Source organism: Schistocerca cancellata, chromosome 3 (assembly GCF_023864275.1).
Source record: "Schistocerca cancellata isolate TAMUIC-IGC-003103 chromosome 3, iqSchCanc2.1, whole genome shotgun sequence".
Lineage (NCBI taxonomy): Eukaryota > Metazoa > Arthropoda > Insecta > Orthoptera > Acrididae > Schistocerca > Schistocerca cancellata.
Window position 1 is genome coordinate 885,333,509 of NC_064628.1, and position 18,156 is coordinate 885,351,664.

The following is an 18,156-nucleotide window of genomic DNA, read 5'->3' on the forward strand; positions in this document are numbered from 1 at the left end:
ATTTTGAGGTGTGTAACTCAACAGACCCATTATTACTTTTATCAAAAGTGGTAAACAGTATGTTCAAGATTCCCACAGAGGAAAAAAACCTGTGTGTTGCCCTCTGCCCTCTAAATTCTTGTTGTTCTCCATTGCATTTGATTTTTCAATGGGACTAGTTGCTCTAAAGTTGGCTGCTGTTTGACATCTGCAGCATAAATCAGAGGTGCCAATTTACTTTTTAAAATGGGTTTTTCTGGTGTTAGGTAATGGTTCCACAGATCAAAATATATTTTCTTGAACATTTTATGCTACCTCCTGTCATCTATGTTTGACATTCATAGTCGTCATTAACTCCCATAGCTCTTCTCTTACTGTCTATTTATTATGGGTACAAGATCCTAATGGTCTTTTATGACTGCCATAGATATGACATTCCAAAATTAGTCAATCTACTTTCAACTTTCTGTTTTCTGGTGTACTGTCCCAATGAGCTTGAACAACATGATACATTCCACTGTTGCCTTGACACCCTTTGCAAGGCTTGACTGATAAACGGTATCTACCACACCTTTCATTAGTTTGGAAGGTTTATTCACCATTGGTAAAGTGGCAAAATACTATGTATAATGGCACAGGCTGACCATCACAATGGATCTCTATAATTGAGATTCTTAAAGTCTGAGGCACACCCCAAACTGATTTAAATATAGGTGTGAATGCAGTATAAATATCCAGTTTTCAGAATGAGACTGTGTCTAATACGAACTGGACCTCATCAGAGATAGAGAACCAAAATAATGTAAATGTGTCTAAGCCGAAAATGTTGGTATCTGATGGGTAAATAAATGACAAATAAGATGGTTGGCATTGTGACCTGTTTGTAGGTTTCAGTGATTGAGAACTGACCCTGAAGGGTGCTGCAACTGTCACTGTAAGCTACCAAACACCAAGAAGATGGGACAACTCAGAAGAGCCTACCCATACATTTGTTGTTGTTGTTAATGTTGTTGTTGTGGTCTTCAGTTCAAAGATTGGTTTAATGCAGCTCTTCATGCAACTCTATCCTGTTCAAGCCTGCTCATCTCCAAGTAAATACTGCAACCTACATCCTTATGAATCTGCTTAGTGTATTCATTCATCTCTTGGTCTCCCTCTAAGATTTTTACCTTTTACCCTTTCCTCCAATAATAAATTCGTCATCCCTTGATGTCTCAGGACATGTCCTACCAACCAATCCCTTTTCTAGTCAAGTTGTGTCACAAATTCCTCTTCTCTCAATTCTATTCAGTACCTCCTAATTAGTTATGTGATGTACCCCTCTAATCTTCAGCATTCTTTTGTAGAACCATGTTTCAAAAGCTTCTATTCTCTTCTTGTCTAAACTATTTATCATCCAAGTTTCACTTCCATACATGGCTACACTCCATACATATACTTTCAGAAACGACTTCCTGACACTTAAATTTATACTCAATGTTAACAAATTTCTCTTCTTTAGAAACGCTTTCCTACCCTTCACCAGTCTACATTTCATATCCTTCTACTTCAACCATCATCATTTATTTTGTTGCCCAAATAGCAAAATTTGTTTACTACTTTAAGCGTCTCATTTGCTAAACTAATTCCCTCAGCATCACCTGATTTAATTTGACTACATTCCATTATCCTCATTTTGCCTGTGCTGATGTTCATCTTATATCCTCCTTCAAGACACTGTCCATTCTATTCAACTGTCCTTCCAAGTCTTGTGCTGTCTCTGACAGAATTACACTGTTATTTGCGAACCTCAAAGTTTTTATTTCTTCTCCCTGGATTTTAATTCCTACTCCGAATTTTTCTTTTGCTTCCTTTACTGCTTGCTCAATATACAGATTGAATAACATCGGAATAGGCTACAACCCCGTCTCACTCCCTTCTCAACCACTGCTTCCCTTTCATGCCCCTCAGCTATTAACTGCCATCTGGTTTCTGTACAAATTGTAAATAGCCTTTCGCTCCCTGTATTTTGCCCCTGCCACCTTCAGAATTTCAAAGAGAATATTCCACTCAATACTGTCAAAACCTATCTATAAGGCTACAATTGCTATTGACGTAGGTTTGCCTTTCCTTAACCTATCTTCTAAGATAAGTCATAGAGTCAGTACTGCCTTTTCCATGGAATCCAAACTGATCTTCTCCAAGGTCAGCTTCTACTAGTTTTTCCATTCATCTGTATAGAATTCATGTTAGTATTTTGCAACCGTGAGTTATTAAACTGATAGTTCAGTAATTTTCACAGCTGTCAGGGCCTGCTTTCTTTGGAATTGGAATTACTATATTCTTCTTGAAGTCTGAGGGTATTTTGCCTGTCTCATACATCTTGCTCACCAGATGGAAGAGTTTTGTCGTGGCTGGCTCTCCCGAGGCTATCAGTAGTTCTAACACAATGTTGTCTACTCCTGGGGCCTTGTTTCAACTTAGGTCTTTCAGTGCTATGTCAAATCCTTCATACAGTATCATATCTCCCATCTCATCTTCATCTATGTCCTCTTCCATTTCCATAATATTGCACTCAAATACACTGCCCTTGTCTAGACCTTTTATATACTCCTTGCACCTTTCTGCTTGCCCTTCTTTGCTTAGGACTGGCTTTTCATCTGAGCTCTTGATATACATACAGGAGGGTTCTCTCTTCTCCAAAGGTGTCTCTAATTTTCCTGTAGGCAGCATCTATCCTACCCCTTGTGATATATGCTTCTGCATCCTTACATTTATTCTCTAGCCATTCCTGCTTAGCCATTTTGCACCTCTTGTTGATCTCATTTTTGAGATGTTTGTATTCCTTTTCACCTGCTTTATTTACTGCATTTTTATATTTTCTGCTTTCATCAATTAAATTAAACATCTCTTGTGTTACCTACGGATTTCTACTTGCCCTCATCTTTTTACCTATTTGATCCTCTGTTGTCTTCACTATGTCATCTCTCAAAGCTACCAATTCTTCTTCTACTGTATTCCTTTCCCCTATTTTTGTCAATTGTTCCCTAATACTCCCTCTGAAACTCTCTACAGCCTCTGAATTTTTCAGTTTATCCAGGAGCCGTCTCCTTAAATCCCTAACTTTCTGCAGTTTCTTTAGTTTTAATATACAGTTCATAACCAATAAATTGTGGTCAGGGTCCACATCTGTACATGAAAATGTCTTACAATTTAAAATCTGGTTCCTAAATCTCTGTTTTACCATTAAGTAATCAATCTGAAACCTTCCGGTGTCTCCAGGTCTCTTCCACATATAGAACCTTCTTTCATGATTCTTAAACCAAGTGTTAGCTATGATTAAGTTATGCTCTGTGCAAAATTCTACCAAGTGGCTTCTTTCATTCCCTACCCCCAGTCCATATGCACCTACTATTCTTCCTACTCTTCCCTTTCCTACTATCGAATTCTAGTCCCCCATGATTATTAAATTTTCATCTCCCTTAAATATCTGAATAGTTTCTTTTATCTCATCATACATTTCTTCAATCTCTTCATCATCTGTGGAGCTAGTTGACATATAAACTTGTACTACTGTGGTCGGCATAGGCTTCGTGTCTATCTCAACTACAATAATGCGTTCACTATGTCGTTCGTAGTAGCTTATCCATGTTTCAATTTTTTTATTCATTATTAAACCTACTCCAGAATTACTTCCACTATATCTAACTTTAACCTATCCATTTCCATTTTCAAATTTTCTAACCTACCTGCCCAATTAATGGATCTGACATTCCATGCTCCAATCAGTAGAATGCCAGTTTTGTTTCTCCTTATAACAATGTTCTTCTGGGTACATATATTGTCCTATTAATCTGTCTAACCATGGCCCCAGTATCTACTTGGAAACTAGTATCAGATTGGAAATCCTAAGGATTAGCATCAATTTCTGCATGAAAGGATTGCCTGTAAGAGCTAGCTGCGTGTGTACTGCAGGACTGCCTAAGGGTGCTCTATTCTGACGCTTCAACCTGAAATGCCCTTCTGTTCTCCAGTATGTGCAGTGTGCCAACCAATCTGGAAAGTCTGCTTGTGAATGAGAGGAAAATTATTTTGGGCATGATGGTAGGGGCCTCCACACCTGGTGATGGGATGCAACTGGTGGTTCATGCGTTACAGATACGGCTAATGTTGTTGAATCATGACACTGCTATTGTCTGGAGATCACCCTGCATATGCTTTGTGGTGGCAGAGCCTGCTGTGGTGTCTTGGATCACTGTTATTTGTGGTCTTACTTGAGGCATTAATTAGCCGCCTGGGCAATTTTAAACGAGTTTATGATGTGCAGGATGTCCTCTGGCAATAGGTTGTCAAGTTTTAATGGTGGTGTGCATACCTATCGATGTGGAGCCAGCAGAATGCTGACGCTGCAAATCAAGAAGCCACCATAAGAACTCTTGCATCTTTTGTTTACACAGGTGAAATCACATTTGCACCTTAGTCCTTGCAAATCTTTTACCCAGGAATGGTACAACTGTCCTGGCTGTTTCTGGTACTGATGGAACTCTAGCCTCAGGGAATAGTAATGAGAAATAGTGCATGTGTGTCTGTGAATGACAGAGCAACTGGAGCAGACAGTGGCGCTAGCTTCCTGAGTAGTAAAACATATCTGGTGAACCCCGTGGGAGAGAAAAAATGGCCTCCATAAACGCATCTTTGGTGACCTGAAAAGCTGTGAAATGTTGTTTCAGGCAATGCAAGTATGTGTCCCAGTCTTCCCTAGTGTCATTAAAAGGTGGAAATGCTGAAAGACATGTGTGGATTTCTACTGTCGAATGCACTAGGGCTACAGTGATTGGCCCTCTTGTATTATTGGTTTGTCTGCCAGTGATTGGAGTGACTTCTGTAAAAACTGTTTGCTGCTGCTGCTGCTGCTGCTGCTGCTGTTGTTGATGATGATGATGATGATGATGACATTCCAGAAGGAAAATCAATGTAGCTTCCATGTTGCTGGACAATTTTCTTTTTCTATTCATCAATGCTATAGCCACAACGTGGCAGAATCTCAGACAAAGTAAGCAGGATCAATTGAAGCCTGAAGTCGGGAAAGACCTGGGCAGATCTGGAGGCCAACAGAAAGAACAAATGGCATGTGTTCTACATGAGGCATTCATGATGACAACACAAGACAAACAGGTGAATGACAAGCAAATTGGTTTCAAAGAGTGACCAAGTGAGAAACCAAGATGACTTGATAACATAGCAGAGCCAATTTGGATTCAGAGGAGTCACAAAAACTATACACAACAGAAGCGCATACCAGTCTAATAGACTGCTGGCTGTGGAATCATATTTATCTCAGCCATGGAGAGAGTTACTGTCCAGAGCATTTACATCAGGAATGATGGGTTGTGTTATGTTCGGGATTTTGAGGAATTTGAAATTGTGATAGGACTCAGGCAAGGAGATGGGTTGTCCCCTATCCTGTTCAACTCTGCCCTCGAGAAAATCATAAGCGAGACCTTCCAAGAGAATGAAGGGACTGAAATTGAAGGAAAGAGACTGGCATACTTAGCCTATGCAGAGGATATCTGTTTACTCTCAAGGTCTGAAGAGGAGTTGGAGCAAATGACCAAAGCACTAAAGAAGGCTGCCAGCAAATTTGGGCTAAACATAAACAAAGCCAAGAGAGAGTACCTCGTTATGACGTGTGGTCAGAGTCAGACTGCTGGTCATCTACAATCACTCAGTCCTAGAGAGTGCATGAATTCAAATACCTAGGGGCAATTTTCACTGAAAACTCGTCATGTGAAGCAGAGATCAATGCCACAATACAAGCAGGAAACCAATCTTACCACAGCCTAGCACAACTGCTTCAGTCCAGATATCTCTCCAGACAGTTCAAGATTCAACTGTACAAAACCCTGATCCAGCCTGTTGTTCTAGATGGCTATCAGACATGGAATATCCAGAAACAGGACTTCCATAAGCTCTTCGTTTTTTAGAGAAAAGTACTTCAGAAGATCTTTGCTCCAGTTCTGGATGCAGACACATGGGAATGGAGGATCAGATACAACCAAGAGCTTGAGGAACTATACCACCAGCCCAATATAACAGGAACTGTCAAAGCCAAATGAATGCAGTGGGTTGGCCATGTGGCCCAGACAGAAGATCACAGATGGCCTTGGAAGCTGTTGGAGGGATGGCCTCCATGAAGATTTAAACCAAGCGTCGATAGATGTGGACAGATGGCAGTTAGCAGCAATGGATAGACTACAGTGAATGAGCAAGTCGTGTGTGAAGTGCATGCTGAATGTTCTTTTTTTTTATGGTAAAGGAGTGATTCACAAGGAGTTTGTTGCTCATGGACAGGCTGTCACAGGTGACTTTTACGCTGGAGTGCTTCGCCGCTTGAGGGATTGAGTTCACCGTGTCTGCCCGGCGATCAAGGGCGATTGGGTTCTCCACCACAACAACACACCCGCTCACACGTCGCACACTGCCGCCAAAGTTTTGGTCAAGTTCAATGTGACAACACTGCCACAGCCACCCTACAGCCCCGACTTGGCTCCAAGTGACTTTTTCCTCTTCCCCCGAATCAAGGCAGGCCTAAAAGGGAAGCGATTCAACTGCATCGACGCCATCCAGCAGGCTTCGACGAGAGCCCTTGACAGCATGATGCCCGAGGCCTTTCAGAGGGGCTACGAACAGTGTAAGACATGCTGGCAGCACTGTGTTGATGCTGAAGGATCATATTTTGAAGAATTTTAGTCCGCTGTACTTAAATGTCCAATAAATTTCTGATTCTGAGTTAAGTCTCGAAACTTTTGAATCACCCCTTGTATACATCTCTTACATGCTTTAGGGTGTGTTTATGGTGTCATCTTGCTGCTTGTCGTCATGGTCTGGCAGTGATGAAACAAGTCCATACAGTCTTACCACCCATTTAACATGCACCATCACTGCACCCCCCCCCCCCTCCACTGCTCACTATGATCTTCATAAGGTGATGATATCAGGCTGGTTTGTGTTTTGTCCTACAACCATCCCCATATGTCCTCAAACACGAGCCATGATTGGTTGTTTCAAGGCTAGTCAAGTACTGCCCTGTTTGACTGCTCCTCGTTGCATGGGTTTCCACACAGCATACATATTTAAGGTTGAATAACAAGTACACTGTTTTTACCCTACTGACTTCAGTAAAACAAAGACAGTGTACTTGTTCAACGTGAAATATGGAATTGTTCTACCAGAAGTAACGGAAGAATCCATTAACAGCAAGCATGTACTTCTACATCCCCATCTTCAGCCTTACTCTGCAAACTACTGTGAAGTGTATAGCACAGGGTATTATCATACATTAAGCTATGGAACATGGGGAAAATGACATCTGTGCGAGCTTTAATTAGATTAATTTTATCTTCAAAATCACTGCAAGAACTGCCGTAAGCTGTAGTACAGGGTGATTATAATTAAAGTTCCAGTTTCAAAGCACTGTAAAAGGGGAACCACTGCTCAGAACGATGTCAAATTTGGATGGAATATTATCAAAGGTGGGGGAAATGTTATGGAACCAAAAACAATTAATGAAAATTTTCCCACTAGAATGATGCCATGTCACAATGTAAATGGGTTCGGCTGCAAATGACAGACAATGACTACGGTGTGAGCTGCATATTAAACCAACCATACTGTGTAATGCACATGACCATACAAGTTTCGCCATCATCAGTTGTGGCATATTTAATTAGGAAGCCCACCCACTAAGGCAAGGTTGTACCACATCAGATGGAAAAATTGGTTTTTAATTGTCCTGAGGCCAAAAACCACATAATAGGCAACAATGAGATCAGTTTTAATTCAAGAATGTTTTTGGCCACAAGTTGAAATCGAGAAAGGGCATGTTCCCCAGCAGATCAGAGTCTCTCAGAGAGAACATTCAGAATGCATGCCTTCAATTCAGCTATGTCTGGAATCAGAGCAGCACTGAACACAGCACCTTTCAGATAAACCCACAGCCAGAAGTCGCATATTAAAATTGGGTGATCTGGACATCCAGGTTGCAGCAAATGGTGGCTGATAATTCTAGCAATTTCAAAATGCCTCTGTGTAGCTACTTCCCTGGTTGTGCAATGTGCAGAGGAGCATCATCTTGCATAAAAATGATCTTACCCATATATCCATGCTGTTGAAGGGACGGAATGATGTTGGTGCAGAAATGAATCTCATATCATTTACAAATTATGGTACAGGTAAAAAGACCCACAGGACCCATTTTCTTGGGAAAAAAAGGTTCTACAATAAATGATGCTGTCAATCCACAAACACAGTTACCTTTGCAGAATGAAGTAGTACAGCTTGATGTGACAGCAGATTTTCTGCTGCAATATTTTGCAATTCTATGTACTGACACGTCCTTGGTGATGGAAATGGGCTTTGTCTGTGCACAGAATGTTCCACAGCCATTCACTGTCCACTTCCATGTGAGCAAGAAGTTCTAGAAAACATTTGTCTTAGTGGTAGGTCAGCATGAAGCAACTCCTGAACATAGGTAATTTTGTGTGGATAGTAATGCAGGATGTTTCACAGAATTTTAAGCACCATGCTGATACGTGTGTCTGAAGTTCGGGGAACTCCTCATGTACTGCATGTTTGTAGACCACCACTCAACTCCTCTTGCAGTGTTGTGGCCACATCATCTGTTGACATCAGATCAATTGTTTTTTTCCCTGTGCCACATTGAACTTCACATTAGCCTGTCTTTTTGAATTTCATAATCATTTTCTCCAGACCCTTGGCAGACATTGGATCAATGTCCTTTTTCATAGCCTTGAGTGTTTGGGACTTTTGCAGAGCTGCTGGCACGCAGCCACCATTCTTGTAAAAGAGCTTTACCAGTAGTGCACGATCCTGCATTGGAGTACAAACTGAGGAACAGCCGTGTACCCCACATCTTAAACATTTCACGCTTCTTCAAAACATTCTGTTTAAATCTGATGTCATTCTGAGCAGTTTCTTTCTTTCTTTTTTTTTTTTTTTTTTTTTTTTAACCGAAAGTTTCATTATAATCATTCTGTATAATCCTAAACTCCTCACTTAATACTGACACTTGAAACTTTGTAAGTAGCCTGTTGAGAAATAGATTGTTTGTAACCTCCAATATCCTACCAATGAAACCATCATACGTAGACAGTAATAATGTCAGGGCAAGTGACAATTTTAAACACCTGTTTTTGGATGCAAAGCTATCTGTGACCAAAGGTATACAGATCATCATAGCTGCTTTGTAATGGTTAACATTATATATAATAAGTTTTGGAAATTGGTTCCTCTGTTTCACATAATTTGTCTTTTTTCACTAAAATACCAGCACGAAAACCTAGAAGTGTTAGCAGTAGTATATGAAGTAAATGTGGATAAAAACTGATTAACTATTACATTACAATGAGCAGGCCTACGAGTTGCTCTTCAATAGGAATTACGTTAATAATTTTGGGTCAGATCTTCATATCTTAAACTTTCCTGGTTCAATAATATTTAAAATAAACTGAAAAATTTGTTTTAACATTCATAACTGTCTGGAAAAGTTCTCTGGATAATGTTTGAGCTGTTGTTAGAACTGACGAAAGTATCTGCAGTGTGGATGATCTGCTTTGAAAGACTACATCTATACCCTTTTCCTTTCTCATTGCCAATAACAACCTTTTTGGCATTAATGAAGCATTATTACCATCTTAAGACAATAGACAGAAGATAGTTTTTGCTTCACACACTGAAAGTAATCCACTCAACTAGAGTCATGAACAGCCACAGGAAGAAGGTTCCTGGTGGGAATGCAAGACACTGAGTGACCAGCAAGCAGCAATGTGACAGCAGTGAGGCTGCAGTGTAAATTTAACAAGGTTCCTGGTAAGCAGCGAGAGGCAAAGTGTGAGCAATGAGCTGCTAGTAATGAGGCTGCAGCCAAAGCATACCCTTACCCTCTGAATGCCTCTAGTTTTTTGGTGCAGCTGCTGAGTCATCTGCTGAAAGACAGGCCTTGCACTACCCTGTTAGCCCCTCCTCGACTCATGTGTCCTTCCCTACCCCTTTCAACTTCCATCATCCCAGGCAGCGAACATCAATAATCAGTCTTTCTGTGACCACAGGAGTGTGTGTGTGAGTGGCTGTGTGTGTGACTGACTGACTGTGTGTACTTTCAAAAGCTTGAAAGCTAGTGTGAATACAGCTTTCTGTTGCATGTGTCTACAAGCCACACATCAGTCCACTATATATGAGTGATTGCCTTTCCCTTATTTTCCACACAGGCGGGCAGGGGGGGGGGGAGGGGGGGGGGGGGGGGGAACATCGCATCATAGTGAAAATGCACAGTTTAAACTACGACAAGCTTCACATGACAGCAAAGTACAACAGTATGAGACCATCAAGTGGGCATTACAACAGTCCATGTGGGCATTTTAATGGCACAGCAAATACATATGGGTGACGTTAGACACAGCTCTACCATTGGGGCCAAACCTACCAATGTGGACAAGCAGTTGAGTTTTTCCCATACCATAATTTTATTGTTTCATTGGTAAACAGAATATTCCAGGGGGAAGAAAACATTTGACTTCCGCACAGACAAAACTGACCACATGCTACACCTCAGAAACTGGATGATCATTTTTCCGTAAGTGCAGCATACAGCTAGCACAGTATCTGCCCTGGCTAGAGACAACGCAACATCCTTTAGGCCCCACACCACCCAGATTCCTATGTATTGCTGGCTTCGAGGTCACCCTTTATGGTCAATAACCCACCAGACACATTCCCCTTACACAAAGGCAAGTATGGTGTCTAGCTCATCACGAATGGACCCAGGTACAGTAGGGTAGCGACCCATTTACATATATCTCAACAAGACCTGAAGAGAGTTTCGCATCATTCCTTTACGTTGGTGGCACTTGGATATGTTACAGTGCTGCCAATACTGTGGAAAGTGGCAAATATAACTAGGGTTCTTGTGTGAGATGCCACCTCTTTGGAGCACATACACCACTACATTCATTTCCTAATGAACTGTCACAGCTGCAATTTATAGGGATGACATCCTACAATATGTACAATTTCTAAATGGTACACATAGATTTGACCCAGTGGAGAACTACTTGCATGAAGAAGGCCTCATGTGTTAACGTGGTCAATATGCCTTCTAGACTAGAAGCTGATTGAACATGCATGGAATGTTCTAGGCCAATGGATTGCAACCCTAAGAACACTGATGATCTTCAGAGGCCATTTGTCCAGGAGTGTGAAGTAGTACTGCAAGCCATACCGGGAATCCTCACCCACAGTACAGGAGACTTTGTGCACTCTGTATTCATGCATGAGTGCATCACCCTTCATATTAGTGAAAAAGTATCACTGCACCACAATTTTTCAGTATACTTTACACATGCTTTACACAGTTACAATACTGCTAGAAATCCTTCTGTTATAACGTATTATTATTGTTCCTCGGTTGTTTACAGACTTTAAGTTATGGAAATAAGCTATGTGTATAAATACAAAAAAGAAAAAGAAATCTTCGCCAATATTAATGTTGTATAACAACTATGATATCATACAGTGACTATTTGTCTTAATGTATTATTCTGTCATTTCATGTCCAGGAAGTTACTTCTTGGGGCCTGTAAAATATTTCACAACTATTCATACTATTATGACTGAACAACTTTGAAACTTACTGACTTCAGCTGCCGCAGTTTCAGTTCCTGGTTCTTAACTGTTTCCGACAGTTTGGCATTTTCAGCTGAAAAATATTATGCAGCATGTAACATACCAAACAAATATACCCAATACACAAATTAGAATATGAGACTTCCAACTCTAGTTTACAGTGAGTGTGTAGAATGTATAATGTAAATTACATTAGCGACCTGCCTCAACTTTGCATGGGTAGCACTAACTACCTGCAGCTGGACAGCTTGTCTGGCGTAGCAGTAATATGAGAGCATGCTAAAAAGTAATGTCTGTTTTTATGTGAAAACTCTCATAGCTTTGTATATAAAACAAACTTCATTAATATTCTACATCTTTACTCTTCATTTCTACATATTCACAGCCTTCTGGCACTAGAGGGCTCTGAATAGTAGTGTGTAACACGACGATATGTGACGGAACTGTGTCATTGCATGAGAAACAGATGCTGTAACTGACTTTCGAATTCAAAGAGTTCATCTACACGTGGAGCACCCTGTCCTTTAGCATGACAATGTCATACCACACTTGAGTGCTGCAAAATCTGCAAAACCCTACATCATGGGTTCACTGTCATCCTCCATACTGTCCTGACTTGGTGCCATCCAATTTTCATCTGTTTCTCGAACTTAAAGAACACCTTTGAGGACTTCACTTTGATAGTGATGAAGCAGTGCAAGCAGAGGTGATGTAGTGGCTCCATCAACAAAGTCAAACATTCCACAGTGACAAACTAGTCTCCTGTTCATCACCAGGGTGACTGTAAAGAGAGATAAATATGTAAACATGAAGCCTCATGATGCAGAATGTTAAAAAAATATGTTTCATTTAAAAAGCTTAAAGAATTTTCACGAAAAATGCATAGGCATTACTTTTCAGCAACCCCTTGTAAATTATACATAAAAACCTTCCTCATGAATTATCTAACTATTAGTGAGAACCATCTCAAACAGTAGCTCCTGAGATTTATCTTCATGCAGATAAAGGTGACTTCAATTTATAATAGGAATAATAGAAAATTCCCATTATTGTTATACGTTGTCATTCAGTTCTCTTTCATACCACACCCTTTTACCTTTGTTTCTGTTTTTCTTTACTTACCCACAATTCATGTGGACAGTCTTTATTCCTTAGAATGACTATACTTCTTTCTCCTCTACAGAATCTGTCCTCAAAACACATGCCAGCCACTCTCTGTTGCACAATTTGAATGCCCTCTCTTGTAATGGCCCACAATGCTAAAAAGTGCCATACTACAACTCCCTGCTCCCATGGATATATCACCTTTTTGAACATTTAATTCCAATTCTGTTTTTAACATATTCTCAACTACTGACTCATGCTGTCCAACTTGACTGTTAGCTGATGGCAAGCATTTATTTACAATCATATTGTACAATCAAGTGTGTCAATCAATCAAATATATCTATTTACAAGTGCACCCACTATCCCCTGCTTCTTTAAAACATTTTATGACCTCTTCCTAATTTTCTACATTGCTCTCTACAAAGTACCTACCATTTATGTCCATTATTACACTTCAACTATAGTTTTTCACCTTCTCATTATCAACCTCTGTTAACTTTTTTCAGTCACTCCTGTTGCCTCCCAACTGGTCAACCATAAATTCCTGTTCATCCTACCTCGGCCAATTCCAAAAACTCTCCTCTGCCATTACAAAATGCTGAGCGCACGTCCTTTTCCTGAAATTTTGTCTGGCACATGTTATCCCTCCTAATTGGCTTAACATTAAAATTGGGATCTTGAGCTGTCAACCGTCCTACCACAAGCACCTTCACATTTTCCAAATTATCAGTCCTTCACCCTCATAATCATACAGTCCAAGCACAAACCTTGCTCGATAGCCTCTACTGTAACTTCCTTGATACTATCACTGCAACGGAAACTCTTGCTCTTCAACAATTGGAACAGCATTCTCACCATGATCCAAGGAAGGCGTTCCAGCTACTCTTGTCCATATGGCAGCATGGAATTACCTACATCCAAGAAAGAGCCTACCACTCTGATCCAAGCTCCCCCCGTCAGCCCCCTCATAGCTCTCCAGCCATGTCCTGTTCAATTATTACACTTTTCATATCCCCAAAAATTTCCTGTACCCTGCATGAAACACATTGCTCCTGAACATTCATTTCGTAACGCTGTTATCAATCTTTCTGACAAAAGTAAGACCACTGCAGAAGTCTCAATAATCTCTAAAAGACCTCACCTTCAGCCCAAAACCTATGTTCAAACCATGCAGGCCTTGTAAAGGACCTTCTTTCCTTTATTCATTCTCTGCAGTGGAAACATTTTTTTGCCGTGCATCCTGCTGACAACAGATAACCAAAACCCCACATAGAACCTTGTTTAAAACAGTTCCAAACTTTCTCCAACCATGATCTTCCACCCATTCAATCCATTCATCCCCTTGTTATGTTTCAGGAGATCACCACTTCTAACCTGCCTCACCTTCCTTTCCTAAACCCCTCCACAGTAAGCTGTCCTAATCCCTCTCCAGCAAGTCTAACATCAGTTCTATGGGACACACAGCTACCTGTAACCTGAAAACCAACCCAGAACTTATCATCCTTCCCAGAGACAAAGACTCCACCACAGTGGTCATGAAACATTGTCAATATGTTGCACACTCCACCTTTTACCTACTCCCAAAACCCAACCCCATAGGTCTCCCCACCGAGGCAGGGTACAACGCTCCACAGAACAAACCTCCGCCTTTGTTGATCAGTATTACTCAAGCTTTGAATAGCTCAACCATAAACTTACCCAGGGCTTTGACTACCTTTCCTCGTAACCTGACATGAGGGATATCCAACCCAAAATCCTACACACATAACCCAAAGTAGTGTTATGCTACCCACCCAACCTATGGAATATCCTTTTCCATTGGTACCCATTGGTCATTTATTAGAGGTCAACCCATATGCAAGATGTGTCCCATACACCCACTCATTCACCACCTCCTACCACAGTCCAGTCACTGGCATCTCCTACAATAAAAGGCATGGCCATGTGTGGAGGCAAATGTGTTACCATGTGTGGAGGCAAATGTGTTACATATCAGCTGTGCTGCAATTGCTGTACAGCATTCTATGTGAGCATGGCAAGTAAGCAACAGTCTACTCATATGAACTACCACCACCAAACTGTGGCAAACCTCAAACTTGACCATCCAGTTGCCAAAATGATGTGCACCACAACACTAATTGCTTCAATAGCTGCTTCACTACACAGCTCATCTGGATACTCTCTTCCAGCAAAAAGTTTGCTCAACTATATGGGTGGGAATCATCTCTCCAGCATATCCTGCAATCGCTCAATCCACCTGGCCTAGACCTTTACAATCTGCTCAGCTTAGACACTAACAAAGCTACACCGGGCTGTACAGAGCAAAAGGAGGGGTCGGCTGATAAAGGGAGCTCATTTGCACCATGACAACACCGCCTTCACGTCCGCTCTCCTGGTTCCCCCTGCCTTTTCTCATCTCTTATCGGTCAACAGCACTCCTTCTCTGTCCATATTATGTACTGCCTTCTCCCACCACTCCTCCACACACACCCCTGCCCCATCATGTGGCCATATTCTCTCTCTCTCTCTCTCTCTCTCTCTCTCTCTCTCTCTCTCTCTCTCTCTCACACACACACTCTCCCTTCCCCCCTTCCTCTGCCCTCCTTCCCTTTCTCCCCACCCCCTCCTTTCTGACCCCTCTCCCTTTCTCTCTAGGTAATGTTTTCAGTTTACAGATAGATGTAGGTTCCATAGGAGTGATGTTGGTCTCACTGAGAAGAGATGTAGGAAAGGAAGGTGAGGCGGGTTACAAGTGAGCAATTCCTGAAAGATAATCAGTGGGCAACTGGCTGGAAGGGGAAAAGGGAGGCTTGACTTGTTACTTTATAATCTGTATACATTAAACCTAATTTTAAAATGGATGGTTACCTACACATGTCTAGTACAAAAATTAATTAATTCATACAATTATTCACACATGTTCCATTGAACCTATCCTGAGATAAAACAATCAGAGGTATGGCGAAAGCCACAGAGAACAAGAAGTGTTTCCGTGGCCACAGTATTGCCACAAAACAGATAAAATTAAACTAGTGCAAGTGAGAGTGGCTTTCCTGCTTTTGCATTCCACAAGAAAAGAAAGTTAGAAATAAAAAGCAAAACCAAACATTGTGGAGGCATTTTTTTTTTAATTTAGGGAGCTGCTACTGAAACTGTAATTCATGTACTGATACTGGATACATATCTTTTTCTAGAAAAAGCAGTTATGTAAGAGTTAGCGAGACCAGGGACTGTATATGAGGTCTGTTCAAAAAATTCCGCAACATTTATTATGTAACTGCTGGAAATTTCATTGTTATATGTCTGTTAGCTATTGTTCTGTGCTGTATTGAGTAGAATGTTGTGTCGCACAATTAGTGAATTTCGAGATAGCAGAATTAGAGGAGCAATGCAACCGCATTAGATTTTGCGTGAAATTCAAGAAAACCTTTACAGAGACACAACAAATTATGTAGGAAGCATACAGTCGTAAGTGCTTAAGCCTTACTCAGTGTTACAAATGGTTCATATGGTTTAAAAATGGCTGGACAGAAGTTAAAGATGACCCTCATTCAGGACACAGAAGTTTTGATTGCAGATTGGCATGTGACTGTGCAAGAGATTGCTGAACTGATAGGGGACACCTGTATGAGTACCATGGACAAGAGTTTGACAGACAATTTGAAGGATCACAAAGTGTGTGCCAGGTGGGTGCTGCAGATGCCCACTGATGAACACGGAAGTCAGTGCACCGAAAGTGCTCAGAAGTTGCCGTGCTGTTACCGGGAAGAGGCTGAGGAATTTCTGGATTCAACTGTAACTGGGGACATGGCTTGGGTCCACTACTTCATGCCAGAGACTAAAGAACTATCAAAACAATGACGGTGTTCTGGTTCTCCAAATGTCAAGAAGTTCAAGCAAACACCATCAACAAGGAGGGTGATGGCTAGTATTCTGGGATAAGAAAGGCATCTGCTGATCAACCACCTGGAAAGAGGTACAACAGTCAACACGTCAAGGTAGTGTGAGACACTAACAAAGCTACACCAGGCTGTACAGAGCAAAAGGAGGGGTCGGCTGATAAAGGGAGTTCATTTGCACCATGACAACACCGCCATCACGTCCATCTCATCACCAAAGTCGCATAGGAAATCACTGACCATCCTCCATACAGTCCTCATTTGGCGCCAAGTGACTACTACTTTTTCCCCAACTTGAAACAACACTTAGGGGGAACAAAATTCTCAAACGATGAAAATCGAAGGCAGCTGTCCATTCCTTCCTGCATGAGTTAGTGGGAGAGTGGTACAACAAGGTATGAAAAAGGTTGCAGAGCATCTCCAAAAATAAATCAATCATGATGGAGACAACATTGAAAAATAGCTAAAAGTCCAAGCTTTCATAATCTGTACTTGGTTTTGCAATAAAATGATGTTTACTGTGTGAAAAGCATTGGAGATCTTAATTTATGGACAACCCATGTACATATTTAGCACTTTATTTATCTTAGGTAATAATAGTCACCAAAGTCAATTAACCTTTCACAGACAGAAGCTTGTTGATTGAATCCTGCTGCATTGCTAGCAAATGTCTGCTCTCAGCCAGTTTTGTTCGTTCTGCTTTCTCAGCAGCACGGCACTCGTGCAGCTCCTTTTGCAGTTGATCCACCATCTTCTCCATTTTTGCTTGCTGTTTTTGTGCTTCATGGCAAAACTACATAATTTCAACAAAGAACTGGTATAGATTACAATATCTTTAAAAAAATTTAAGGTACTCTCTATATAATACAAGTAAGTACATATAATTTTGCCCACATTCACAAAAAGGGTCCAGGCTATGTGTCCCAACAAGATACAGATATGAGTCTCACCAGTCTTTTAAGTTAATTTGTTTATTCACACATCCAGACAAACAAAAATGTGCTCATTGGTGAAGAACACAGGGCATCACGAGGAAGGTTTTCAATCAAGGCTTCAATACCTTTTTTTCATAAACAATATCACGTGAATTAAATGTTCACACCATTGCCAGCTTTTATGGATGACATTTCAAGATTTAATGAAGAATTCATCGCAGTGTATAGTCAGAAACTGCAAGAGGAACTGCATGTTTGTGGGCAGATCGCAGGGAGAATTCAATATCACCAGCCTTACTTTCTCAATGTTTTCTGGTATAATTGTGGATCCTGAAGGCCCTGTTTCTTTTTCAGCACACTATTGGTATCCATAAATGTGTCCACTCATGTAACAATCAATTTTCAATCAGGAATACGACCTGCAGGCATGGTATTAAAGTGTTCCGTGAATGCATGGTGGGTTGTCATGAGCGAACGGCCTATGGAAAAGCAAGTCACCAATTACAGATTAAAGGGGAGGGATGCTTTATATCTGTCTTGGAACTGAGAAATTTGAA

General features: G+C 40.9%; 1 protein-coding gene across 2 annotated transcripts in view; it reads right to left on the bottom strand.

Moving 5' to 3' along the window:
* LOC126175954 (spindle assembly abnormal protein 6 homolog) overlaps nt 1–18,156 on the bottom strand; it is a 144,287-nt gene that overhangs the window by 77,806 nt on the left and 48,325 nt on the right. For both annotated transcript variants that reach the window (XM_049923041.1, XM_049923040.1), the window contains exons 3-4: nt 17,283–17,457; nt 11,667–11,731 (exon numbers count right to left, since the gene is read on the bottom strand). In XM_049923041.1, the coding sequence (XP_049778998.1) occupies nt 11,667–11,731; nt 17,283–17,457 (240 nt within the window). The remainder of the gene's footprint in view (nt 1–11,666; nt 11,732–17,282; nt 17,458–18,156) is intronic.